The sequence below is a fragment of the Muntiacus reevesi genome, chromosome 17, assembly GCF_963930625.1.
Source record: "Muntiacus reevesi chromosome 17, mMunRee1.1, whole genome shotgun sequence".
In the NCBI taxonomy this organism is placed as follows: Eukaryota; Metazoa; Chordata; class Mammalia; order Artiodactyla; family Cervidae; genus Muntiacus; species Muntiacus reevesi.
This window is the reverse complement of record NC_089265.1, coordinates 9,672,449-9,700,117: the sequence shown is the minus strand read 5'-3', so window position 1 is coordinate 9,700,117 and position 27,669 is coordinate 9,672,449. Positions and strand designations below refer to the sequence as shown.

The window sequence follows — 27,669 nt, the reverse complement described above, 5'->3', positions numbered from 1 at the left end:
TTGCACGCCCCAACTAAAGATCCTACATGCTGTATGATATGGCCATTAAAAAAAAGTGGTCCACATTAAAAAACATATACCTTAAACTTTTTTTTAAATAGAGAAATAGAGGTGAGCAAGAAATAATCAACACAGCAACAGGCCTGTTTTTGTTCTTCATTTATCTTTAGCTCTGGGGTAAAACTGTCAGTTGTGGGGGAAAGGCTAAGGAGGAAATTCTAGCCAGGGTTTTGAAATTTAAGCCCAAGATTATGTGATGGCACCATTCAACCTCCCAAGTAGGTGACATAAAGTTGGTATGTGCCGCCAAATGTGCACAGGACATAGAATTCCTGTGGTTGTTTGTTAGTAGGGACTATGAATTTACATTTCAAAGCATCCATGTCTGAGAAAATTGACTTCTAATGTAGTTTGCTGTAAAAAGCCAAACTATTTAACACAAAGGGTTATACACGAGTACATACATATAGACTACATATGCACACACATATATTTTTTAAAGATTTTTTTTTGATATGGACCATTTTTAAAGTTGTTTATTGAATTTGTTACAATATTGCTTCTGTTTCTTGTTTTAGTTTTTGAGCAGTGATGCATGTGGGATCTTGGTCCCCTCATCAGGGATTGAACCTGCAGCCCCTGCATTGGAAGGCAGAGTCTTAACCACAGCGCCACCAGGGAAGTCTCTTTTGTTTAACTCTTAAGTAAAAACAAGAAGCCATTTGGCCCCAGTCTAAATGTTCAGGGAAAGAGAAGCAAGTAGAATTACTGCTGTTGGAAATGCCAAGTTAATTTATTATGCGTCGCATGATCAAACAAGAGGCCACAAGACAGAGCAGGCTATGCTTTTTCAGAGGCAAAGGAGAAATGCAAAGATGCTAAGTTGTGGTCCTTCCTGAGAATTAATTTTGCCCCCAGGATTCTTAGCAATTAGGTCTTTTCATCTTGGAGGTATCAGAGGCAGAGGAGGGCGCACAGCACCAAATCCATGGCAGAGTTCAACACACAGTATTCTACCTGGGGGCGTGGAATCAAAAACCCAGCACTGAAAAGGAGTCATGCACAGACACAAGATTTATGGAGGCTGTGCAGGGAAGGAAAATACATGGGTTCCATGTCATACTGCTCTGGATGCAACCATTTTTCACACAGCAGAAACTGTGAGACAGAAGACAATGGAGAAAGACAAAGAAAAGTGGGGAGGGGCTTTCCCTGGTGGTCCAGTGGTTAAGAATCTGCCTTCCAATGCAGGGGACGAGGGTTTGATCCCTGGTGGGGGAACTAAGATCCCACAAACCACAGGGCAATTAAGTTTGCAAGTCACAACTACTGAGCCCGCGAGCCATGTCTAGAGAGAATCCCGCGCCCCACAATGAAAGATCCCACATGCTGCAATTAAGACCCACCACAGCCAAAAATAATCAATTAAAAATAATAATAATAAAAAAAGAAAGGTGGGGAAAGTAAAGGTAAAATCAAGAAAGAGAAGGTTGGAGCCTCCTCCTGGCCGGCCCCTCGTCAGCAACTCAGCAGCCACTCAGCGTCAGCACTCTCTTAGCATCCCTGCTGTCCCCATGGTGATCTGATGTGATTCTGATGGATGTGACTAGTTCATGAACGCTTCCTGAAGCTGGGCACTGTTGTTGCTAACTCCATTTTCCAGATGAGAAAACAGTGCTTCCAAGATTGTTAACAACGTGTCCCAAATCACTGAGTTGCTAAAATTGTTGGATCAGGCATTGAACCTAGGTTGTTTCAGGCCCAAACATGTGCTCTTGGTCAGCAAAGTGAAAAATAAGATGGTGTTTAATGGAGGAGAACGTGAACATGTATTGACTACTTAATGTATATACCTGGCATGTAATCCTCACAACAGTCCTGCAAGGGAGGTATCATTATTCCCATTTTATAGACAAAGAAATTGAGGCTCAGTGCTCACTTTGGCAGCACATATACTTAAATTGGAATGGTACAAAGAAGATTAGCATGGCCCCTGCTCAAGGATGACATGCAAATTGGTGAAGCATTTCATATTTTTATGGCAGAAACCATCACAACATTGTAAAGCGATTTTCCTCCAATTAAAAAATAAAGTTAAAAAAGTATGAATATAAAAGGGAAATTTTTTTTTTAATTGAGGCTCAGAGAGGTTAAGTAACTTATCTAAAGTTGCACTGCTTAGTAAAAAAGCCCCGCTCTGGGGCACTTTACCTCCCCTCAGTGTCTATGCTGAGAGTTTCGTGCTTTCTCTCTGAAATAAATCCTGTTTGCTCGCTACCATGGGAAAAAAAAAAGGCCAGGTCTCTCAGACTGCAAAGCCCATATTCCTTCTTTTAAAAAAATATATTGTTGTTTTGCTAAAATTTATTTATTTACTTGGCTGCTTCAGGTCTACACTGTGGCATATGGAATCTAGTTCCCTGACCAGGGATCAAACTCAGGCCCCCTGCATTGGGAGTACAGTGTCTTAGCCACTGGACCACAAGGTAAGTCCCCCATATTCTTTCTTATTCTTTCTTCCAAATGGAACTCTCAGGAATTTCACTGATTGAACAAAGTAATTAAAAATCTCTCCTGTAGATATTTTTAGTTCTGCACATTCAAACCAAACACCTAGTATATTTGTCAGAATTTGAAAGAAGTCTATTAAAGACGGCTTGCAAGAAAACCACTGTATAAACTATGTTTTATAAATTCTTCTGTTTTAATTAATTAGGTTTTCTAAAGTTCAAAGAAAAAAAAAAGGAGACAGAAACCAGTTTTTAATGATTTAGAATTAGGATTCATGAATACACTGGATTTTTTTTTTTGGCATTAGGGGAAAGCAGAGAATAAATGTCGTGAGAAACTGAGGATCCAGAGATTCAGACTTTAGCCTGGAAGAGACATTAAAGAGGTATTTCAGGGACTTCCCTGGTAGTCCAGTGGCTAAGATTCTGTGCTCCCAATGCAGTGGGTGTGGGTTCCATCCCTGGTCAGGGAACTAGATCTCACATGCCACAAGGAAGATTGAAGATCCTATGTGCTGCAACTAAGACCCGGTACAGTGAAATAAACACTTAATAAATAAGATAAATATTTAAAAGAAACCTCAATTATTATGAAAAAAAAAAAAAGATGCAACTCTAACCTATTTTAGAAATAGCTGGAGTGTCTGCTAGTCAACAGTAGAGCTAAGGTCAGAGCTAGGGGTTTCCCAATTCTTAAACCATTGTTTTTTCTTAGACATGAACCATGAATCACTTTAGAGAATACTCCTTTCTCCTCCTCTCTTAATCCAGATAGGGAAAAAAAAAAAGTGAGAAAGCTTAAATACTATTAAAAAACAATCAGGACATTAAGAATCAAGTTATCCTGGAAGGAGGTCAAGACGGTAACCACAGAGGCTGGAGTTAAGGGGAGGAGCACCAGGCAAGATAAGGTCTTATCTAAAGCAATTAGAGTAAGCAGGCAATTAGCAGCTTTTGTTACCTGTATTTAGCTGAACACTGCAAACAGAAAGGTTTTTCAAATCCTCGGCTAAATCAAAACCTGGAAAGTGAGGATTTCTAACCTTCAAGGAAAAAAGCTGAGCATGAGACAAAAAGGTATTTGTTTTTATACTTAATTTGGTAGGAAAAAGGAAAAACAAAAAACAGACAAAAAACAAGATGTCAGCTCAGCTGGGTCCCAATTCCAGTCCTGGAAAGCCCAAAGCCCACCCCTCTTGGTTTTATGTTTAAGGATAGCATTTTTTTTCCCCTCCTTGGCCAAGCTCAGTGTGTGGGATCTTAGTTCCCTTACCAAGGATCAAACCTTCCCCCCCTGGAAGCGTGAAGTCTTAACCACTGGACTGCCAGGGAAGTCCCGCCCTCCCTACCTTGGTTTTTGTAAACAGTCCTGAAGGGCTTTCTTGGTTTCTAGACTACTGAGATCTTGCTTCCATGTATAAATTGAGTACAATTTCCTAAAGAGATGGAAGGCAGGCTTTACATCCCAGTAATAGGGAACAAATTTGATTGGGAATGGCTGGGTTGACATCTAACACTGACGTGTCGAATTCCCTTGCCCGGGCTCAGCTTCTCTCCGTCCAGCTGGCTTTTCTTTCCTGGTCTTATTTCTTTCCTTTCCGCCCTCTGCCCCCCTTCCCTCATCTTGCAGGAGCAGAAACAAGAAACTTTTCCTCTAATCTCCAGCCTGGCAGGTTTTCCCTCCCCTGGCGTCCAGGTGCCTGGAGCATTTGTTCCTCTGTGGCTTTCCCCCAAGGAGACAGCTCCCTCCTTCCTCTTCCCAAAAAGGAATCATGGGGCCAGTTGTTAAGATTTTTAAAAATTATTTTTTTCACATCTTTACTCAAGATGGGAAAATCTCTGAGGTTTAAGGTGCCACCTGGCTGTCTTGTGGTGCTTGTATTTTTTCTTGACTTTGTTCTGTCTGGAACTTTATTATAACTAATGATGGGACTTCCTTAATGGTCCAGTGGTTAAGATTCTGAGCGTCCAATGCAAAGGTTCACAGGTTCAATCCCTGGTCAGGAATTAAGATCCCACATGCCACATGGTGTGGCCAAAAAGCAAAACAAACAAACAACCACCACAACAAAAAACTAATGGTAATGAACATACCTTGATGTTTATATAATTTTAATAAATCACCTTCAAAATGATAAAGCATTGGTGATCGAATAGACAGAGATTTGCTCAGTCGTATCCAACTCTTCGGGACCCCACAGACTGTAGCCTGCCAGGCTCCTCTGTCCATAGGATTTTCCCAGGCAAGAATATTGGAGTGGGTTGTCATTTCTTCTCGCAGGGGAATCTTCCCAACCCAGGGATCAAACCTGTATCTCCACTATTGGCAGGTGGATTCTTTACCACTGAACCACATGGGAAGCCTAGCTCCTATCAGTGATTCACACCAAAAGGTGGTTCAATGAAGCAGCTATGATGAGGCAGTGCAGGAATTAAAAGGGGAATCAGGTACCCTTGAAACTCAAACCTAATAATAGTAGAAAACATCACCAGCTCACAGCAATATACACAGATTTGAAACTGTTTCCTTGAGAATGTTTCTGTTTAGGGGGAGAACTCTAATATTTGAAGGCTTTCAGTAATGACAGGCAAACAGTGAAGATGCCTCAGTGACCTGAGAGCCATGCCCTTGAGAGATAGCCGAGAGAGGGGTCCCCAACCTCCGGGATCTAATATCTGATGATCTGAGGTGGAGCTGATGTAATAATAATAGAAATAAAGTACACAATAAATGTAATGCACTTGAATCATCCTGAAACCATTCCCCCTTCCCCAATTCATGGAAAAAATTTTCTTTCATGAAAGTGGTCTCTGGTGCCAAAAAGTTTGGAGATATTCAAAGGAATATTCTTTGTACTTCACACCGGTGTTGTTTTTCTTCTAATCCCTCCATTTCACAAAGTTTTAGCTTCTCCTAGTATCCTTTTCCACTTCGAGGGACAGGGAGCCCGCCACTGTTCAGGCCTTAGGTCCTCCCTGGGCGTTGGTGATCTATCCTTCTCATCCTGGCTTTGTAAGGTGTTCCCCTAAGTTTTTCCTGTTCACCTGTTTCTCTAGTTCCTCCTGAATCTTCCTAGATAAACCTGTCTAAATGATGCAAGAACTTTCTATCTGATGAATGTGTGATTTTCTCCACTTTAATCACACCTGGGCTGTGTCTACCACTCTCTCTCCACAGCTGCACTTGTCGTTTCTGTTTTGTTTTCAGCTTTTTATTTGACACTGGAATATAGCCAATTAACAATGTTGTGATGGCCTCAGGTGGACAGCAAAGGGACTCAGACATACGTACACATGTATCCATTCTCCCCCAAACCCCTCTCCCATCCAGGCTGCCACATAACATTAAGCAGAGTTCCCTGTGCTATACAGTAGGTCCTTCATTATCCATTCTATTGTCAGATTTTATTTACTCCTTACTTTATCTCCCCTAAATGAATTTCCCCAAGACCCAGTTCCTCTCCTCTCAGGCCTCATAGCTAGTATTTCATTTTCACAATCACCTTGCCTCATGTAGGAGGTTGCTCCTTTCCTCCAAGGGAGGGATGTGGTGGACGGTGGGGCAACTGGCACAGTTGGGAGGGCCTTAGCCACCTGCAGCCTGTGGCCTGAATAGCCGCAAGGCTCCCCCATTGGCACAGTGGCAAAGACTCTGCCTGCCCATGCAGGAGATGCAGTAGACTCAGGTTCGATCCCTGGGACTGAAAGATCTCCTGGAGTAGGAAATGGCAACCCGCCCCAGTATTCTTGTCTGGAAAATCCCATGGAAAGGAGGAGCCTGGCAGACTACAGTCCATGGGGTCGCAAAGAGTCAGAGAAGACTAGGCATGCACGCACATCACAGACGCCAATGTAGAGTCAAACATTTTGGACGGTTTAATTATGCCTCAACGCTCCTTATCATAATTAAGCAGAAATAGTGATTCTAATCAGCATATTTACAAAACCACACAAGTATGCTTCCCTGGTGGCTCAGATGGTAAAGAACCCACCTGCAAAGCAGGAGACCCAGGTTCAATCCTTGGGTCGGGAAGATCCCCTGGAGGAGGAAATGGCAACCCACTCCAATATTCTTGCCTGGAGAATTCCATGGACAGAGGAGCCTGGCGGGCTACAGTCCACAGGGTCACAAAGAGTCGGACGTGACTGATCAAATAACACACACAAGTAGATCCATACAATCGCCCACCTCACCTACTCATAGCTTAACGGTGTTCCATTCTCGTTTACTTTGCCCTGGTTTCCCTTTCAGCTTGAATGAGCACAACTTTTGAAGTCTTTAATTTATGACTATTTTAACTTAAGCAAGCCCTGCTAGAGGGTGACAGATGGTGAATGTCAAAAACCCAGAGGGAGGGTTTCTGTTTAGCCTTTGATTTTTGTTTTGTTTTTTAAGCCAGAGAAATGTCTGATTGTGCTCATAGTTTGTAAGCATACGTCACCAACTTTTATCTTCCTGCAAATTCCCTATTCTCCCCCAGATTTCTCTTCTACTTCTGGCTGAGGAGGGGCCGGCAACTAGGCAGCCGCATGCCTGAGTGTCTCGGGTGATAAACCTCATAGTTATTTTTCCCAATTAATGGTTTTCACTGACAATTTTACTGCTCTATTTTAAGCTTCCTCATTCCCTTGGGCCTCCATACATATGTCTGTGATAAGTCTCATCCCGTCCAACCAGATTGTCTCCTCAGAATATAGACTAACCTATTTCAAAAAGCTCATCTCTCTCTCTCTCTCTTTTTGGAACATAACACTTGAAAATGTATTGAAACAGAAAGTAATTAAGCTTTAAAGGAGAGCTATAAAAGTGATTTATTCATGAGTACACACTTATCCTTCTCCCAACTGACATCCATTTTATATTAATTTTCCTTTAGTGTGTATCTGCAGCCTTTTTCTAAATCTTTACTACTAATGGAAACTTTTTATTCCACCCTTATTCCCTTCTACTTGGCTCCAAAGACTCTCATATGTGCTGAAAGGGATCCATTGGGGGTACAGAACCACAATTTGGGAAATTCTGCTCTGAAATAATAATGCTCCCTAGTCACAACCACTGACTTTTATTAGGTTGTCAATTAGCTATTTTTTAATTAGGGAAAGAAAAGTTCTTAATTCATTTTTTTTCTGAAGTTATTTAGAATGCACTTTTATCATGTTCCACTGGTGACAGAACAGCTATGGAACGTGTATGGGGCTGGCCAAAATGTTTGGGTTTTTCCATAAGATGCTAAGGAAAAACCAGAATGAAGTTTTTGGCTAACTCAATATCTTTTTCTTGGGCTTCCCAGGTAGTGCCTGTGGTAAAGAATTCTGCCAATGCAGGAGATGCAAGAGAAGGTGGGCTCGATCCCTGGGTCAGGAAGATCCCCGGGAATAGAAAAGGGCAATCCATTCCAGTATTCTTGCCTGGAAAATTCTGTGGACAGAGGAGCCTGGTGGGCTACAGTCCCCGGGACTGCAGAAAGTTGGACACAACTGACCAACTCAGCGCAGCACAATACCTTTTTCTTAGGTCAGTGGACCTTATATTCTACAGATAAGTAATTTCTATAGAGAAATTTCTATAGGCTCCCCTCTCTGACCCCAACGGACTCACAGAAGAAGAAACAGTGATAATAATACTTCCTTTATATTGTATAGTTTTCAAAGCAGATTCACACACACCAATCCATCCAAGCTTTTAAAAAGACTGAGGCTCAGAGAGATTAAATAAAGGGTATCTTCAAGGTCACACAGCTAGCCAGTCAGTGTCAGAGACCAGAATTTAAACCGTTACTTGATGGTTCCCCCCCAGAAAAATCAATCTCAAGAAGAGGATTACAGAGACCCAGCATTTTTCATTAACATTATGGGGGGAAATAGTTTGTAAGCAATACTTACCAGCGACTGTGCTCTTCTTAGTTTAGATCTGTCCTGTGATTTATTTTTCTTATCACGTGACTGTCGGTTGAAAGCTGGAGTCACTTCATGTCTTTTCCTTCTCCTGTTAATTGGAGAGCATTGGGGAAATTATAAATATCATTTTAAAGCTTTGGTGGTTGGCATAGCTGTTTGTCTATTTGATTTTGTTGTTCCTGCGGTTTAAAAGATTATCTTCACTCAGCTGGAAACAAGTCAAGTGTCCATCAATAGAGAAGGGGTTGAATAAACTCTGACGCATCCACACAATGGAGGAGTGTGGGCTGTAAAAAGGAGGTCAGGGTATTTCTTTATATACCTGTGGAGTGAGCTCCAGGATATATTGTTACAGAAAGAAAGAAAGCGGGACAAAGTGGTATGTACTGTGTGACACCATTTCTTTCAGAAAGGGGTGCATGTGTCTGTATGTGTTTATATTTTTTCATCTGCCTCACTTCCCCTCCTTTATGATTTTTTAAATGTAAGGACTTTTTAAAAAAATAGTTACCTATTCATAGGATTCCCCTGTGATCCAATTAGGAACACGGAACAGTATTGGAGACTTCTCCAGATGCACTTTGTTTTGTGTATTTGACTTTGGAACCATCTCAAAATTATGAAATAAAAGAAAAAAAAATCCAAAATCTAAAAGCAGCTGGTGGTGTTACCCCACACAAAGGAATAACTTTATGGGACTTTAACACAGTCAATTGTCTGAATAGCCTTAGTAGAACATATCCTAAGGACAAAAGCACAGGCAAAGACATCTTAAGCTGTTTTCAATAGTCTTGTTTGTATTAACATTAATATTTGTTTTTTAAAATGCTTGCATATAATAGGATAAAGTATGGATCCACATTATTATTATTATGAGTATATACCCTCAGGCTAAAGGCAAAATGAACCAGAAACCAACATTGAACTCTAGTTAGCAAATTTGTTTTGACAATGATATGAGTTAGCAATTCAGAAATTACTTCCAGAATCTGCTAAGTAACTATATTCTCTGTGTGTATACTTCATATATTTTTTATACAAAATCACGCTGTACTGTGCTTAGTCGCTCAGTTGTGTCCAACTCTTTTTGTAGCCTGCCAGCCTCCTCTGTCCATGGGGATTCTCCAGGCAAGAATACTGGAGTGGGTTACCATGCCCTCCTCCAGGGGATCTTCTCAACCCAGGGACGGAACCCAGGTCTCCTACATTGCAGGTGGGTTCTGAGCCACCAGGAAACCCCATACAAAATTATGTATGTATATATATAATCAAATATATGTATATATCTCAATGTCACAGAAGAGAGGCGCAAAGACAGAAAAGACTATATGAACCCTATGGTGCTAGATTGGAATCTGAGGTATTAAAATATTAAAAGAAGCTGTAAGGAAAACATTATAGCTACAAAATGCAAACAAATCCTAAAGGAAAGGTCAAATTTACCAATAAAGTTTCATTTACTTTCAATCACTTTTTGCTTCTTGGGGCATCGCTGGTGGCTCAGCAGTAAAGAATCCACCTGCAATGCAGGAGATGCAGTTTTGATCCCTGAGTTGAGAAGATCTGCTGGAGAAGAGAATGGCAACCCACTCCAGTATTCTTGCCTGGAGAATCCCCATGGACAGAGGAGCCTGGTGGGCTACAGTCCATGGGTTTCCACAGAGTCTGACAGGACTCAGTGACTAAACCACCATCACCAGTGAAAAGCATTCGTATTTCACAGTAGCTTCTGTTTTCATCTTTTCGTAGACCAAAGTGCCAGTAAATTGTTTCTAAAAGGAAAGAAGTGGAGAAGGGCACAGTTCTTACCCTTGCCAGCTGTGTTCAATGGGGTCACAGTTGTCCAGGTAATTGAAGCGAATGATATCAGTTGGATGCTTGTCAGAAGACCTCCAGGGTGGGAGTTCTTTCTCCCCTGGGTGGTTCTTCTTTCTCAAAGAGGAAGAGGATCGGAAAGCAGATGAAGGAGACAGCTTTCCCCCTGGAGAACTGCTTCTAATGGGTTGAACATCCGCGATCACAAACCCATCTTTTGGAGGTGTCTAGAAGGAGAAAATTATTTCTGTTCTCAAAACACTATAATAATAACAAAAGTAAAACAAAGAACATGGATTTCCCTGGTGGTCGAGTGATTAAGAACCTGCCTGCCAACGCAGGGGACACGGTTCAATCCCTGGTCCAGGAAGATTCCACTTGCCCGCGGTGCCACAACCACTGGGCCAGAGCTCTAGAGTCTGTGCTCTGCAACAAGCGAAGCCATTGCAATAAGAGTCCTGAGCATGGAAGGTAGAGAAAAGCCCCTGCTCACTGCAACTAGAGAACGCCCAAGGGCAGTAGCGAAGACCCTTTGCAACCAAAAATGAATAAATAAATGAATTCTTTAAAAAAAAATCATCATTATCATTATCACCAAGTTGGCAGTGATAATGGTGTCAATGATTACAGCAGCCACCAACCCAGAGGTACTTGTATGTGTCAGGCACTGTCTCAGGAAGTATTCCTGCATTATTAATATTTTTTGAGGGGGGTTATACAGTGAGGCATGCGGGATCTTAATTCTCCCTACCAGGGATCAAACCCGCACCCCTTACATTGAAAGCATGGAGTCTTAACCATTGGACCACCAGGAAAGTCCCGTTCCTACATTACTTTATTTAACCTTCATGATAACTTTGAAAGGTAATCATAACTACTTCCATTTTACAGAAGAGAAAACTGAAGATAGGATAAACTGATTAATTTTTCCACTACTACTATTAAGACACAAGTAATAAGACACAGGGTCAGAATTTGAATCCAGGATTGTCCAGCTTCAAGCCCACACAATGAACTTCTCTATCCTATATTGCCACCTCACCTACCGTATTATTATACAGTTATTCCACAACTGCAGTTTATTTGTTCATAAAAATATACATTCTTAAAAACAGTACCCTGTCCTACCTATCTAAAACACAGAGACAATTTCCATTATGTACGGGTAAACTATAGATTTTATCAATTATCAAAACTTCAGCCATTTCCAAAGAATTGGGAAAGTCTATTTTTTTTTGAAAGTCTATTTTTTAATTGCCCCAAATGAAAGTCTGTTTTTTTTGTGTGTATAAAATTCGTAAGGGTTTTTATGCAGTTGTAGCCTAAGGGAAGAGGTACTGCTATGTTGAGAAGCCATTAAAGGCTTAATTTTTGTTCTTTAAGAGATTATGGAAGCTTTGCTCAGTAAATTGGTTTGCTTAAATTGTTTGTGAAAATTCTTAAATTCCCCAAGTTCCTCCAAGCAGAATCAGTTAGTTTCTTATCCTTGTTTCAGTTGTTCTTTGTACATATTTCTATTATAGGATAGATAGTACTTCGTATTCAATGTGGTAACTGTTTGTCTGTGTCCCGGGCCATAAACTAGGCTCCCAGAAAGTGGGGTTAAGACCATTGTACTCTTAGCACCTGGCACATAACAGTATTTAATAAATATTTACTGATTTAGTGAGTGATTGTAAGTAGCAGAGTAAGAAGACATTTTACTTTTATATAATTGATGGCTCATTACTAGATTAGTATTCGATGTTTTGTGCGAATCCTGGAGGAGGGCATGGCAACCTACTCCAGTGTTCTTGCCTGGAGAACCCCCATGGACAGAGGAGCCTGGTGGGCTACAGTCCATGGGGTTGAAAAGAGTTGGATATGACTGAGCATAGTACAGTGCGGATCTCACTTAAAATGGACATTCAAGGAACTCCCTGGTGGTCCAGTGGTTAGGAATCTACGCTTTCACTACCGAGAGCAGGAGTTCAATCCCTGGTCAGGGAACTAAGATCCCAAGTCACATGCAGTGGCCAAAAAACAAAATAAATAAAATAAGATGGACATTCACTTCATTTTTCTGAGTTTACACTGAATGAAGTCTATTTTTGCTGGAAGAGGTCTCGTTTAACACCACTGGTAATAAAGAATCATGATAATAAAAAAGCAGTTTCAGGCGAGAAAATTTAGGCAAGGATGCTAGTAACCATATACATAAACAAACATCATTCATTTTGAAAAGTACAAAATATTGACCCCTTAACAAAACAGATAATAATGAAAACTGGTGACTTTTCTCTTAAGTAAACAAAAAATTTGTTCCCTTTACTCAAAGCCTTTTGAGACTTTTTAAAATCGCAAATGTTGAAAAAATTTTAAATGCTTTTGTTTGCATATATTGAAATGACCATATATCTTTTCTCTTTTATTCTGTGAATTACATGGACTGATTTTTGAATATTATGCCAACCTTACTCTCCTTGGATATATCCCACTTGGTCATCATGTATTATTCTTTTTTTATATATTACTGGGTTTAATTTGCCAGTTTTTTCTTTAGTAGAAAAACTGAAATTTACTATAACAAAGTACTCCCTAAAGAAATTGAATACTAAGCAACAATGTGTCAATTTTCTTGTACCAGAACTATTCATTATTTTAAAATATGTGTGTGTTAGTTGCTCAGTCATGTCCAACTCTATGATCCTATGGACTGTAGCCCACCAGGCTCCTCTGACCATGGAGATTCTCCAGGCAAGAATACTAGAGTGGGTTGCCATTCTCTTCTCCAGGGGATCTTCCCGACCCAGGGCACAAACCTGAATCTGCTGCATTGCAGGTGGATTCCTTACCATCTGAGCCACCAGGGAAATGCATAAATAGTTTCTGGAAAAAGAGTTATTGTTGAAGACCAAGTTTTAAAATCAGTATTACATACAATACTCAAAACCTTTTTTCATTCTACAACCTGGTTAATCACTTTTCTCTCCTCTGCCCCAGAATAACCCAAGCTTCACCTATTGAAGCCTTTCCTGCCTATGAGTGACTTCGAATGAGAGTTAAGGAAAGCCTTGTGATAAAAGGAGTCATAGCTATTGTAATTTTAAAAATAACTCTTCCACCACTGCATTTAAAATTTTTCTTTTTAAAAGAAATTCTCATGAAGAACAGCTATCATTGAAATCAGAAAGGCTGCTTTTATTATTTTAATCATAACAGTATTAATTATGCAGTTTATTACTATATTAAATGTAGAGGGTTTCTACTTCAAGTAAACACAATAAAATGAAATGTAAATGAGCATGTTAAGAACCAACTATTTGTATTTCAAAAGGATTCTTCAATTCAAAAAGGACTCACTGCAGCTTTTCTATATTAAAAAATCCCTGTGGTTTTAAAACTAATTTAAAAATTTTAATTTACACCTAATTTTCAGGAACTCTTCTATTATACAAAACGATGCACAACTCTGCATGTATATAGGTCATGCCATAAAGAAAAAGCTCATAAAAATTTCCCATAACTTATCTAATTAACTGTGACTCTAAGAATGAACATAAACATTGGTTATAATGCATAGAAAACCACTAGAAAAATTTATACTCATATTATTTACTGTTTACGATTCTATGTAGGGACTTTACATTGCTAGTTTCTAAAGTAAAAAGAATTTTAATATGCCTATTATGCCCTTTCCTAATTACTAATTTATTGCAAAACTTTTCTTTATAAATGATAGAAACATAAACTTCAGTTTGCCTGGTAGAATCACAGAAAATTTGAATTAGTTAAGTAAAATTTGATGACCCATAGGTAATAAATACTGCACATTACCCACAGAATCCCAGTGTCAGAATTGGGTTCTGTAGGCGTTAGAGACACAGAAATTCAGGAATCCAGAGAGAAAGAGGAGCTCCAAGTCCTAACCTGGATGGAACTGTGGTTTGTGAGTGTCAGATGACTTTCAACTAACATGGGTATCTTGAAAAGAGCTGTTAAGTTCTTAGAACAAGGGAATTTTGTAGTCATGGTATATTTCTTTTGAACCAATGACCTTCCACAACTTAGTTCTAGAATTCCTAAGTAGCTGATATTAGTAATTCTGTTGATCCTTTTCCCAAATTTACCTTGGGCTTGGTAACATGGAGTTCTTTCACCATTTGAATATAATGCTTCTTCCATACACCCTGCTCATAGGGGGTTGGGGAGAAATTGAGGTACCAGTTAAACCTTAAACATTTTAGCATCCATAGCTGATCCAGTTCAGTTAAGTTCTTCCAATGCCAGCTCACCTGGAAAAATAATATTAAAAATTATTCAGTTTACATGTCCACTTTCTCTAGGTTGTGAGCTGTCACCCTGGTACTTAGAGAACTTTTTTTTTTCTGGAGTGGGTTGCCATGCCCTCCTCCAGGGGATCTTCCTGATGCGGGGATTGAACCCACTTCTCTGTGTTTCCTGCATTGCAGGTGGGTTCTTTACCGCTGAGCCACTGGGGAAGCCCATGAATGAATCGGAGTAAACATAATTTTAACTAGATAAACCAGGCCTGAAATTCACAACTAATTTCTTTTTGGTCCTTTTCCTCCAAATCACAGCTAAGTTACCTCCTACCTGAAGTGCTTCCTAACCAGGCAGGAGGATTTTTTTAAAATTTTATTTATTTATTTTAATTGGAGGATAATTACTTCACAACATTATGATGATTTTGCCATACATTAGCCATAGGTATACATGTGTCCCCTCCAACCTGAATATCCCTCCAGGTTCACACAGAGCACTGGCTTTGGGTACCCCTTTTTCTTTTTTAAAAAAATGTTAATTCAGACAGAATCCAAGTCAACTAATATTTATCAAGCTATTCATCATCCTCATCACAACTTGAAGGGCAGTATAATTAATATTCTCCCCTTGCAAATGCGGAAACTAAGTTTCAGATAAGACTTTGGAACTTCCTAAAGATCTCTGGAAGTCTGCATATGAAAGTTATATGAAGGCTACAGAAACTCCAGTTGGCACATGGCTTATTTTTTTCATGATATGCTTCTGTTTTCCCTCCATTCTTATGATTTAACTAAATATAAACTTTATAAAGGGAACACAATGACGAATACTATATTGGTGTGTCCTAAATAGCCTTTTAGATTCAATAGAGCATTAAGTATTTATCCTGGGGACTTCCCTGATGGTCTGGTGGCTAAGATTCTATGCTTTCAGTGCAGGGGGCCAGGGTTTGATCCCTGGTTAGGGAACTGGATCATCCCACATGCTGCAACTAACACCTGGTGCAGCCAAATAAATAAATTAAAAAAAAAATATATTCTATACATTCCATTTTCACAGCATTACGGTCAATCCTACACATCCAGCAAATGGTGGCGGTGACCCTATTATGTGTAGTAGTGTTTAAAATAATTTACTCCAGGTTTTAAACAAGTCTTAGTAGAAACTAGAGTCAAGTCCATATATAAAGTTGAGACTAGGCATTCCATGTCTCTTATCAAGAATTGCAGAGATGACAGCTAATCTTCACGTTCATTTCATCCTTGGAAAATTGGCCTCTTTTTCAAGGTTAACTCAATAAAAAATAAATGTTTGAGTGCCCCCAAAAGGAGCAGAACACTCTGTAATGGAACTTGCTACCTATCCATTTGTTTATTGATCTGTCTCTCTTCCTCTCTCTTTCCATCCATTGTGTATGGAGTTCCTATTACGTCCAGGATTATTTTATGGGCTGAAGATAAGACATGTATGGGAGAAGGAAGCAGAAGGGGGCATAATTTGGAGAAACAGTAGGTTCAGGATCTCATGGAGGAAAAGGCTTAGAGGATCTAATACAACACTGCAGGCAGAAATAGAGATGATGACCACTTTGTGCAACCCAGAATGAAATGACACTGCCCTCAATCCTCATATGGTTAGTTAATTCAATCAAGATGTGGAGTTTGGGAGGGAGGGGATGGGGAGAAAGTTCTCAATTCTCAATTCTCGCCCTCTTCCTCTTTTTACTTAGATCTGGTTTAGACCCGGGTAGTTAAGTTGGGCTTCCCCCCCGCCCCCCGCCGCCCCGCCACCCCGCACTGGGGATAGATAAAGTTTTGCTTTGTTTTTGATTTTTGCTTTTTGTTTAAAACTAAATAGGAATGAGGAAAGTTGAGGGTAGGTAAGAGCTTTCAAAACTGTAAGACAATTCCCACCACATTTTTAAACAGCTCAAAGCTCATCTTGGCGCAATGACTTTAGTGTTTACTTTAAATCTAGCTAAAGATTTAAAGTGCCTCACAGTCAGTTTTGGGAGTAAAATACAATGCTGAAATCTACCAAGACTGACATACAGTACACATAGATGATAAGATTGGCTGTTTCATATCACATATCCCTGGGATGATAACATTCTCCCTGTGAAAAATATGGAAAATTTTGAGAAACTTGAAGAAAAACAATACCCAGAACCCTGTCAATCAGAGATGACCAAACATTATCAACAAGCTGGTAGAGTTATTTTCCTTTCTGTTTTCCAGGTATATATGAAAGCAAAATTGGGAAACTGCATTGCAATTTAAAATCATGCTTTTTTTCATTTTACATATAATAAGCATCTCTGTTCTTCCAAAACATGTTCTCTAATGACTGCCTAAAAATTCATTATATGCCTGAATGATACTCTATTACTGGGCATTTAAAACACTATGCTTTTTTAAAAACCAAATTGTTTCATTTTTAGAATAAGTAACATGTGTACATCAACACTAAATTCAAAGATACCAAGGGGCGCACTGTAAAAAAAGTAATCTCTCATCCTTGTCCTCTAGCCACTCATTTCCCTCCCCGAATGTAACCATTGTTACTGGCTTCTTGTGTGCCATTCCACAAGGTTAACAAATATGGATACATTCTTTTATTCTTTCCAAAATGGTAGGATAATTTTACACCTTTTTTTCTTGATGATATATTGCAGAGATAGTTGCAACCAGTCTGCTATTAGCAGCTTTCCCATTATTTCCAACCTTTTGCTACTACAAACAATGATGCAATATTCTTTTATAGACATAAATTTTGCCTGTGTTGAAGTATACCCATCTGACAAATTCCAAGAAGTGGAACTACTGGCCAAAGGTAATCTTATTTTTTTTTTAATTAAAATTTTTTTTAAGTTTTTAGCCATGTCTCATGGCATGCAGGATCTCAGGTCCCTGACCAGGGATCAAAGTCACACCCTTGTTAGTGAAAGCACAGAGTCCTAACCACTGGATCACCAGGGAATGTCCAGGAATCTTTATTTAAAAATTGAACACTACCAAATTGCTCTCCTTGGTGTTTGCATCACTTCATCTACCAACAACATATGAAGGTGCCTGTTTCCCCACACCCCCAACAATATAAAATAGTATCATTAAAAAAGAAACTAAAAAAAGAAAAAAAGAAACTCAATCCATCTGAGTCACAAATGATGACATGAAAATGAGGCTAAGCATTTTATCTATTTTAGAAACATCTGCTTTTCTTTCTGTGAACTATTCGTTCACTTCCTTTGCTCATTTTTCTGCTAGGCTTTGGGTTTTTTTCTTCTTAATGTAGATTTATAGTTGTTCTTTAAAAAATAAGAAAATTACTCCTTTGCTGGCAATGTTTTTTCCCGTTTATTTTAATTTTTTTTTGGCCACGCTGCAGCAGCTTGTAGGTTCTTAGTCTCCCAACCAGGGGTGGAATCTGAGCCCTCATCAGTAAAAGCACTGAATCCTAACCACTACCAGGGAATTCCCTCCTGTTTACTGTTTGTATTTATTTACAGTTTTCTTCTCTATGGAGAAAATTTTAATTTTTATAGTCACAACTTAAAATCTTGCTTTCTTTATTTATAAAGCATATATAATATAAATACAATATATATAAAATAAATAAAGCAAGGTTTTAAGTTATACATTTTCTTTTGAGGCTCTGAATATTATAAATTACTCACAAAGTCTTCCTTCCGTAGGTTTCCTTTAACTACATTTTTTTTTCCCCTTTAGTCATGCCTGGTGGCTTACAGGATCTTAGTTCCCCAAACAGGGATTGAACTTCTGCCCTCAGCAGTGAAAGCGCAGAGACTTAACCACTGAACCACCAGGGAATTCCCCGAGTAGGAAATGGTTTCCTATAATTTCATATCAATCTTTTATCCTTCTAGAATTTTTTTCCAGATACTGCCCAATTGTCCCAACACCAATTATTAAATAAGTCATCTATCTATCTTACTGCATTCATTTTCTTAATTTTAAAAACTAAAGTTACCATGTGAATGCACAGTAACAGGTAATTTCTGGTCTTTCTAGACTATGAAAAGAAATCAACAAAATGACTATCAATTTTATATCTTAAAAAATATACTTGAATACACCATGGAATTACTTGTGAGAAAATAATGGTCAGATGCTTTTCCGACCTGTGAGCACATTTGTCCACTCTGAACTTCTTCAGTCTCACATGCTTTTGTATTTATCACATTAGCACCTTATTTTGCATTTTTCTATTTATGAATGGCCTGCACACTACACTTTAAGGTTTTACTATGGTCCTCTGCTGTGCAATATAAGACTATTCTGCTGATGAATCCATTATATACATGTGTATATATTTCCCCAACTGGCTAATACTATTTTATGGACACTTAGTGATGGCTTACTTTTTCTCCCCTTTGAGCACTAAATGCACAACCAGACACAAAAGAGATGGGGGCCAATTCAAATTGTACAAACTAAACATATCTTGTCAATTCTTGGTTTTGTATACGTGCGTTCTTTTTTTCCCTCAAGTTTCAGTATTTTCTAAGCTGTCTTTACAAAACACCAAACACTGCTTTTTTGTCTGTACCTGTGCACAGCGACAAAGGCTTCGGGGGTCCAGGAAGGAAAAGATATATAAAGATAACACCCTTGGGAGCTTCGTAGTAAAATCCAGAGCTTCTGTTGGAATTTTCTCCTGAAGCTTTCGACAGCAGAACTTTTGCTGTGACAGGGAGCAGCGTTCTAACAAGCCTGTCAGGATTCTTCTCCTCTGAGTATCCGTCCATTTGTCAAACTGGGAAAAAAAAAAGCAAAGCAAAAAAAAAAAAAGCTCGAGGTTTATTCTGACACCAGAGATGCATTATGAAAGAGATAAAGAACTGCAGAGAAAGTGAGTTTAGTAACTTATTCCTAACGAATTGCATGCATTTCTTTCCCTAGCGAGTACACCCCACGTTTTGCCACCTACCTATTCTTTCTCACAGTTGTGAGCGTGAGCCCAAGCAAGGCCGGTGTGGACAAAGACGTGCACTTGACCTCAAAACTTGGAGTTGCAGAAAAATTTGGGAGCTGGTCATATTCATAAACTGAGAATATATATAGACTTGTAAAATACAGATTTTCTTTAACTTCTGATGGGGCTATATCTCAATTAATCTATCATAAGTTGAAAATATCATAAATTAAAAATGCATGTAATACACTTAACCTACCAAACATCCTAGCTTAGCCCAGTCTACCTTAATGTGCTCAGAACACGTACATGAACCTTGATGCTTGTTGCTGTTTAGTCGCTCAGTCAGGTCCAGCTGTTTTGCGACCCTATGGACTGTTGCCCACCAGGCTCCTCTGTCCATGGGACTCTCCAGGCAAGAATACTGGAGTGGGTTGCCATGCCCTGCTGGGTCAGGAAGAGCCCATGGAACAAACCTGAGTCTCCTGCATTGACAGGGGCATTCTTTATCACTGAGCCACCAGGGAAGCCCTCACAAGAACCTACAGTTGGGCAAAATCATCTACCACAAAGCCTATTTTATAATAAAGTGTTGACTACTTCATGTAATTTATTGACTGCTACACCTGGAGAAGGGAATGGCAACCCACTCCAGTATCTTGCCTGGAGATGTCCATGGACAGAGGAGCCTGGTGGGCTGCAGTCATGGGGTTGCACAGAGTCAGACGCGACAACGCAGCTTAGCGTGTACACAAGCGCACTGAACGTGAAAACCAGGATGGCTGTCTGGGTACTGATGGTTTTAAGTGTGTCTGGCCTGTGCTCTTGTGACCGAGTGGCTGACTGGAGCTGTGGCTCACTGGCTGCCCAGCACCATAAAAGAGGATCCTACTGCACATGGCTAGCCACCCCTCCAAAAAACCCCAAATACAAAGTTTTAAGTATGGTTTCCACTGAACCTCTATCACTTTTGCATCACTGTAAAGCCAAAAAGTTGCTAAGCCAAAGCATCTTAAGCCAGGGACTGTCCGTGCAACATGAAGAGAAGACACCTGGGTGGTCAGTCTCCCCCCACCCCAGTTTCTATATCAGCTCATTAATGATTAAAACTCCAGGACCAGAAACAAACCTTTGCGTTCACAATTACAGATAAGGCAATACAAGCAAATATCTCTGAGAAGGGGGAGTATATAGGGTTAAAGTTCTGTGTGTGTGTGTGTGTGTGTGTGTGTGTTCTCAGCCACTCACTCTTGTCTGACTCTTTGCTGAGCCCACTAGGCTCCTCTGTCCATGGAATTTTCCAGGCAAGAATACTGGGATGGGGTGCCATTTCCTATTCCAAGGGATCTTCCTGACCCAGGGATTGAACCTGTGTCTTTTGGGTCTCCCGCATTGGCAGGTGGATTCCTTACCACTAGCACCACCTGGGAGGCTCCAGTTAAAGTACTACTAATATGTAAATGATTGATATGATTGGAAAGGAAAAGTTGATAGGAGGACCTGGAAAAAAAAAAAAGAGTGCCAGAAACAGGAAGTACATGCCAAAGCAATCTGGGGCATGCCAAACAAATGTTGGGTTACTTCACAATTTTCCCCAGTGATGACCCCAAACCAGTCCCAAGATTAGTGACTGACCAAAAATGAGAACGTGAGAGCTGGCCAAAATCAAAAGAAAGGTTCTTATGGGAGCAGCTACCAGCTGAAGGAGCTGTTATCAGAGTCTAAACCTGTTTTTCTTCTTTAGTCCATCAGAGAAGAGAAAACAGGGAAGTTTGGGGCTACTTGTATTTTATATGCTATTGCATTTCACTGATAGATATTTGCTACTTATTATAAAGTAACCAGAATTTTGTTCAGTTGTAATCATAAAACACACTGATCACCTAAAAAGGCATATAAAGTAAAAATGTATTTTTGACAAGGCTTATGACAAGTCAACTTCTTTATAATCACAGGATCTATTTTTTTTAATTAGTTAGAGTACTTCTTGATTAAAACCATTCACTGTGGGACTTCCTTGGTGTAGTCCAATGGTTAAGAATCCACCAGTGCAGGGGACATGGTTTCATCCCTGGGCTGGGATGATTCCACATGCTGCAGGGCGAGTAAGCCTGAGAGCCACAACTGCCAAGCCCACATGCCACGGCGACTGAAGCCCAAGCATCCTGCAACAGGCCACTGCAGTAGGAAGACTGCATACTGCAAGTAGAGAGGGGCGGCCCCATGCTCACAACTAGATAAAGCCCCCACACAGCAACAAAGACTCAGCCCACAACCCAGCTCAGCCATAAACAAATAAATAAAAAGAATCTGCCTTCCAATGCAAGGGACTAGGGTTTGATACCTGCTCGGGGAACTAAGATCCCACGGGCTACAGCTAGAGAAAGCCTGTGTGCTGCAACAAAGACCCAGTGCAGCCAAAACAAATATTAAATAAAACAAAAACTATTCACTGTTACCGGATCTACTCAGTGCTCATGAATCTCACTTTGGACGCTATCATTCAAGGGGGAGGGGGGACTCTAAAATGGAAAAAAAAAAAAAAAACAAAACCCATCAGAAACCTTAACTTACAAAAAAATGAATAAAATGTATTCATGTATGAATATTCTCAGATTTCTTCTTGGTCTGTTTCTGCACAGTCCATATTTCCAACTGTCATAAAATGAGACTTCTTTCCTTTGGGGATGGATTATTAGAATGAATATAGAGAAGCCAGATCAGAGTGGTGAGGGCCAGGGGAAGGACCAGCCCACGATGCGGCGGTGATCTATAAAACAAAGAGCCAGTGGGGGGCATATGGAGACAGGAGAGCTGCAGGGTTTTGGCTTGGAGGGAGCTTGTGGCCATTCAGACTGGAACTGCCTTTCGAGCAGTTACACAGTGTGAGAGAACTGGGGAATGAAGAAAGGGGATCTGGTAAGTAGTGTTATGAGTTCTGAATTGGATCCCCTGTGATTTTTCCTTGAGAGACAACATGAAAATTGGTATTCATCTTTAAAATTACTTTGGGCAGTGCTACATGCTACTCTGTAGAAACTGAGCTACGTGGGGACCCAGGATGATTAGGGTTACAGAAAAATTTTTATGGGATATAATTAGCACTACAATAAATCAGAAATAACCCCAAATGCCTCACAATAGTGAATCAGCTCAGCAACATGATAAGAGAAAATATGGCATTAAGGATGCATGGGGGCTTTGGGAATGAGGCCATTCAGAACCTCTTAATTTCTTCATTTATACATTGAGAATAATTATATCTAAATTTAGAGTTACTGGGAAGATTAAATAAATGAAAATATGTATAAAATTCCTAATAGAGTGTATGACTAACTGCAGTCATGGTAGCCAATATTATAAACAGTGGTCCCTAACCTTTTTGGCACCAGGGACCAGTTTCAAGGAAGAGAATTTTTCCACGGACTGGGGGAACAGGCAGGGAGGGATGGCTTCAGGGTGATTCAAGCACATTACATTTTGTTTTAGCTCAGTCGCTCAATCATGTCCGACTCTTTGCAACTCCATGGGCTGCAGCATGCCAGACTTCCCTGTCCTTCGCCATCTCCTGGAGCTGGCTCAAACTCATGTCCATTCAGTCAGTGATGTTTTCCTACTATCTGGTCTTCTGTTGTCCCCTTCTCCTCCTGCCTTCAATCTTTCCCAGCATCAGAGTCTTTTCTAATGAATCGGCTCTTCACATCGGGTGGCCAAAGTATGGAGTTTCAGCTTCAGCATCAGTCCTTCCAATGAATATTCAGGACTGACTTCCTTTAGGATTGACTGGTTTGATCTCCTTGCAGTCCAAGGGACTCTCAAGAGTCTTCTCCAACACCACAGCTCAAAAGCATCAATTCTTCGTCGCTCAGCCTTCTTTATGGTTCAACTCTGACATCCACACATGACAATTGAAAAAACCATAGCATTACATTTATTGTGCACTTTATTTCTAATGTAATGCCACTGCTGATCTGATGGGAGGTACCAATGGGTCTGTGGCCCTGAGGTTGGGGACCCCTGTTATAAAATATCATAGTGATGTTAAAAATAATAAGCATGATGGGTAAACTATTAGATATGCAAATAATTAAATTGCAAAGCATAAAGTTACCATGTTTGTACATTAACAAGGACAGGAAGCACACTTGGAAGGATTGAGGTCAGCTCAATTATTTTCACGGATGCCCACAAGAAGAGAACAGGCTCAGATTGAAGAACAGTGATTTAGAATGAATATAAAAGAATATTAGGATTATAAAGTGCTGAAGAAATCTATAAAAGAAAACATTCAAACCTTTCTCTCTAGAGATTAAAAAGATAATTACATTGGTTTCTCATTTATTTCCCTGATTATAACAGTCAAAGATAATTTATATTTGGCTTTGATAGGTGTTCTTTGCCTTGGGGGTTTCTCCTCTCTAATTGTGTTTATTTAGGCTAATAGAAAATGAATTTGCATTCCTTGAACTTCTACCAGTTGACGGTGGGTAGATGACTGAGAAGAATGCATAACAGCTGGGGAAAATCCCCTTGGAATTTAAAAGGTGCTGGGAATAATCCAAAAAGTAGATAATCCATTAAAGAATTAACTGTACATGAATTTGGTAATCATCCAGTATCTTTCTCTTTTTAAAAAAAATTTCTAAATTGAAGCATTGTTATTTTACAATGTTTCAGGTATATAGCAAAGTGATTCAGATATATACGTATACACACACACACACACACATATATTCTGTTTTAGATTCTTTTCCACTATAGGATATTATAAGGTATTGAATATAGTTCCTTGTGCTATACAGTAGGTTCCTGTTTTTTTTAAAATCTATTTCATATATAGTAGTATATATATCTGTCCCACATCTCTTGCTTCAGTTCTTCAAGAAAAAAGAGCCATAATATCATAGCCAGGGATCTAATGTATGAGACAGGGGAGCAGCTGGGACCATTTTCTTATCCTGGTACCATTTATGATACCTCATTTTACAGTTAGTTCCTTTTTAATATTAATATCATATATAATTAATATATGGCATTGTGCTATATTATTTTATGCTATACTATCTTATATGGCCATCACTGGTGACTCAGTGGAAAAGAACACACCTGCCAAGCAGGAGACAGGGGATCAATCCCTGTGTCAGGAAGATCGCTTGAAGAAGGAAATGGCAACTGGCTCCAGTATTCTTGCCTGGGAAATCACATGAACAGAGGAGTCTGGTGGGCTACAGTCCACGGGGTCGCAAAAGACTCAGACACGACTGAGTGACTAAACAGCAACAATACGATCTTATATCATATCATAATTATATTTTATAGCTACTTTTAATGTCTTTGTATAGGGCTTTCTTGACAATAGGATTGTAAAAATCCCATTTTCAGAGTAGTTGTTACAAGGATTCTTGCTGCACTTTCAAGATGTGAGGACAATTGCTGGGGCATCAGTGCCACTCATCTCACACCAAATGGCAAGGAAAGGCAAGTTCCCAGGCAGTGAGGTCAAGATAAAGGAAGAGGCTTGTTACCTTTTGCTTATTGGTTATATTATCTTGGGTTTCCCTGGTGGCTCAGCTGGTAAATAATCTGTCTGCAATTCGGGAGACTTGGGTTTGATCCCTGGGTTGGGAAGATCCCCTGGGGAAGGAAATGGCAACCCACTCCAATATTCTTGCTTGGAAAATCCCATGGACAGAGGAACCTGGCCGGCTACAGTTCATGGGGTCGCAAAAGAAACAAGACTGAGCACGCACACATGGCTAAATATAAAATACTTTTTGGATTGTCTATCATTGAAGAGGTTTCACATTACACCTTGCCCCTTACTATCCAGATTATTTTAAAAAGTGACTTTACTTCTAATATGAGATTGAGCTTTAAAGCCAATTTTTGACTCCTACAATGAAAATCCCAAGTAATGCTAAGTTTAAAAATCAGTATCCTTGGGCTTCCCTGGTGGCTCAGTGGTAAAGAATCTACTGGCCAATGCAGGTGACATGGGTTTGATCCCTGATCCAGGAAGATCCTACATGCAGTGGAGCAACTAAGCCCAAGTGCCACAGCTACTGAGCCTGTGTTGATCCCACATGCCACAATTTAAACGAGAAGGCTCTAGAGCCCACACTCTACAACAAGAGACGTCATGGCAATGAGAAGCCTGCACACCACAACTAGAGAAAAGTCTGTGCAGAGAGGAAGACCCAGCACAGCCATAAATAAAGGAAAATTTAAAAAAACCTCTATCCTTACTTCTCTTCTTTCTTATTGAAAATGCATTCCTTATGCTATCAATCTGTTATGTTGTTCATAAAACACATAGACAAAAAAAGCCTAAAACCTAAAATGGAGAGAGAAAACTGAATAAAAATAAACTGGAAATATCCCCTTCAAACTTAATTCATGTGGCTTTCATAAAGATTACCATATGATCTAGTTCAGTTCAGTTCAGTTGCTCAGTGGTGTCCGACTCTTTGCAACTCCATGAACCGCAGCACACCAGGCCTCCCTGTCCATCACCAACTCCCGGAGTCCACCCAAACCCATGTCCATTTAATCGGTGATGCCATCTAACCATCTCATCCTGTTGTCCCCTTCTCCTCCTGCCCTCAATCTTTCCCAGCATCAGGGTCTTTTCCAATGAGTCAGCTCTTCGCATCAGGTGGCCAAAGTATTGGAGTTTCAGCTTCAAGATCAGTCTTACCAATGAACACCCAGGACCCATCTCCTTTAGGATGGACTGATTGGATCTCCTTGCAGTCCAAGGGATTCTCAAGAGTCTTCTCCATGGAGAAGGAAATGGCAACCCACTCCAGTATTCTTGCCTGGAAAATTCCATGGACAGAGGAACCTGGCGGTCTGAAGTCCATGGGATTACATGACTGAGCATGTGTGCACGAGGGTGAGGGAGATGGGTTGGTAGCAATAAAGTGGTAGAACTAAAAAAAAAAAAAAGAGTCTTCTCCAACACCACAGTTCAAAGGCTTCAATTCTTCTGCACTTAGCTTTCTTCACAGCCCAACTCTCACATCCATACATGATTACTGGAAAAACCATAGCCTTGACTAGACGGACCTTTGTTGACAAAGTAATGTCTCTGCTTTTTAATATGCTGCCTAGGTTGGATACGACTGAAGTGACTTAGCAGCAGCAGGTTGGTCATAACTTTCCTTCCAAGGAGTAAGTGTCTTTTTAATTTCATGGCTGCAGTCACCATCTGCAGTGATTTTGGAGCCCAGAAAAATAAAGTCAGCCACTGTTTCCACTGTTTCCCCATCTATTTCCCATAAAGTGATGAGACTGGGTGCCATGATCTTAGTTTTCTGAGTGCTGAATTTATGGAATAAGTTTGTTGTTGGGCAAAAGAGAAAAACCATCATTTATTCATTTAGAAAATATGTATTAAATGCCTGATAGCATCAACAATGTACAACAAGGAGCATGGTAAAACCATGCCTGACCCTGTAGTTTGGCTGATTGGAACAGAGAGATAATTAGTGATCTTTGCAAATATCAGTGACCTTTGCAAATATATGCTTCTATTAGTTATGGTAAAAGAAAAGAATTAACAAGATCTTTTTAAAAGTTTGAAGACCTTGAATTTTATCCAGGGTGATATTAAAAATGTTTAACAACTGGCAATGCTACCAACCAATCAAAATAGACAGAGGCTGGTCAGCCATACCAATGAATTCTGCCTGAACATTAGCCCTGGTTATATTAATTTAGGGATTTCCACTCATAGTAAGTAGAATGAAAATGCAAATATAGTCATTTTAAATATGTCTCTTTTTATCTATTTGCTTTTTTTATAAGTCTCTTTTTTAAGTTGTTGGTAACAAAGTTAGTTCAAAAACACAAATACAATATGAGAAAAACTTAGCTAGATTTTAAATTTGGGGTATGTTTCATTTTGCCATTTTTAGTGACTTTATTTTATACAATTTTATTATTATTTTGAATAGGTACTACCTTCACATGATTAATAACATTCACATGATTAAAAATCCAAAAGACACAAAAGGCTCTCCAGGTAAGAGTCTCTTCCACCCGTTAGACAGTTTTCCTCTGAAGGAGATCAATGTTGCCCCTTTTCTTGTAAAAGTAAACGTGAAGTGAAGTCGCTCCGTCGTGTCCAACTCTTTGCGACCCCATGGACTGTAGCCTGCCAGGCTCCTCTGTCCATGGGGTTTTCCAGGCAAAAATACGGAATGGGTTGCCATTTCCTTCTCCAGGGTATCTGTAAAGTCTT

At 39.8% G+C, this 27,669-nt stretch overlaps 1 protein-coding gene and 1 non-coding gene across 6 annotated transcripts in view; one reads left to right on the top strand and one right to left on the bottom strand.

Moving 5' to 3' along the window:
* FBXO16 (F-box protein 16) overlaps positions 1-27,669 on the bottom strand; it is a 52,117-nt gene that overhangs the window by 6,283 nt on the left and 18,165 nt on the right. For 2 of the 5 annotated variants that reach the window (XM_065908115.1, XM_065908114.1), the window contains exons 4-7: positions 19,059-19,265; positions 14,333-14,497; positions 10,218-10,450; positions 8,394-8,496 (exon numbers count right to left, since the gene is read on the bottom strand). In XM_065908115.1, the coding sequence (XP_065764187.1) occupies positions 8,394-8,496; positions 10,218-10,450; positions 14,333-14,497; positions 19,059-19,265 (708 nt within the window). Of the gene's footprint in view, positions 1-2,811; positions 2,877-8,389; positions 8,497-10,217; positions 10,451-14,332; positions 14,498-19,058; positions 19,266-27,669 lie in introns of those variants that run through there. The other 3 variants (XM_065908118.1, XM_065908116.1, XM_065908117.1) reach the window with 3 other exon arrangements.
* LOC136148837 (U6 spliceosomal RNA) lies at positions 1,932-2,038 on the top strand. The gene has a single exon (XR_010659601.1). It is a non-coding gene; the product is annotated as a U6 spliceosomal RNA (small nuclear RNA).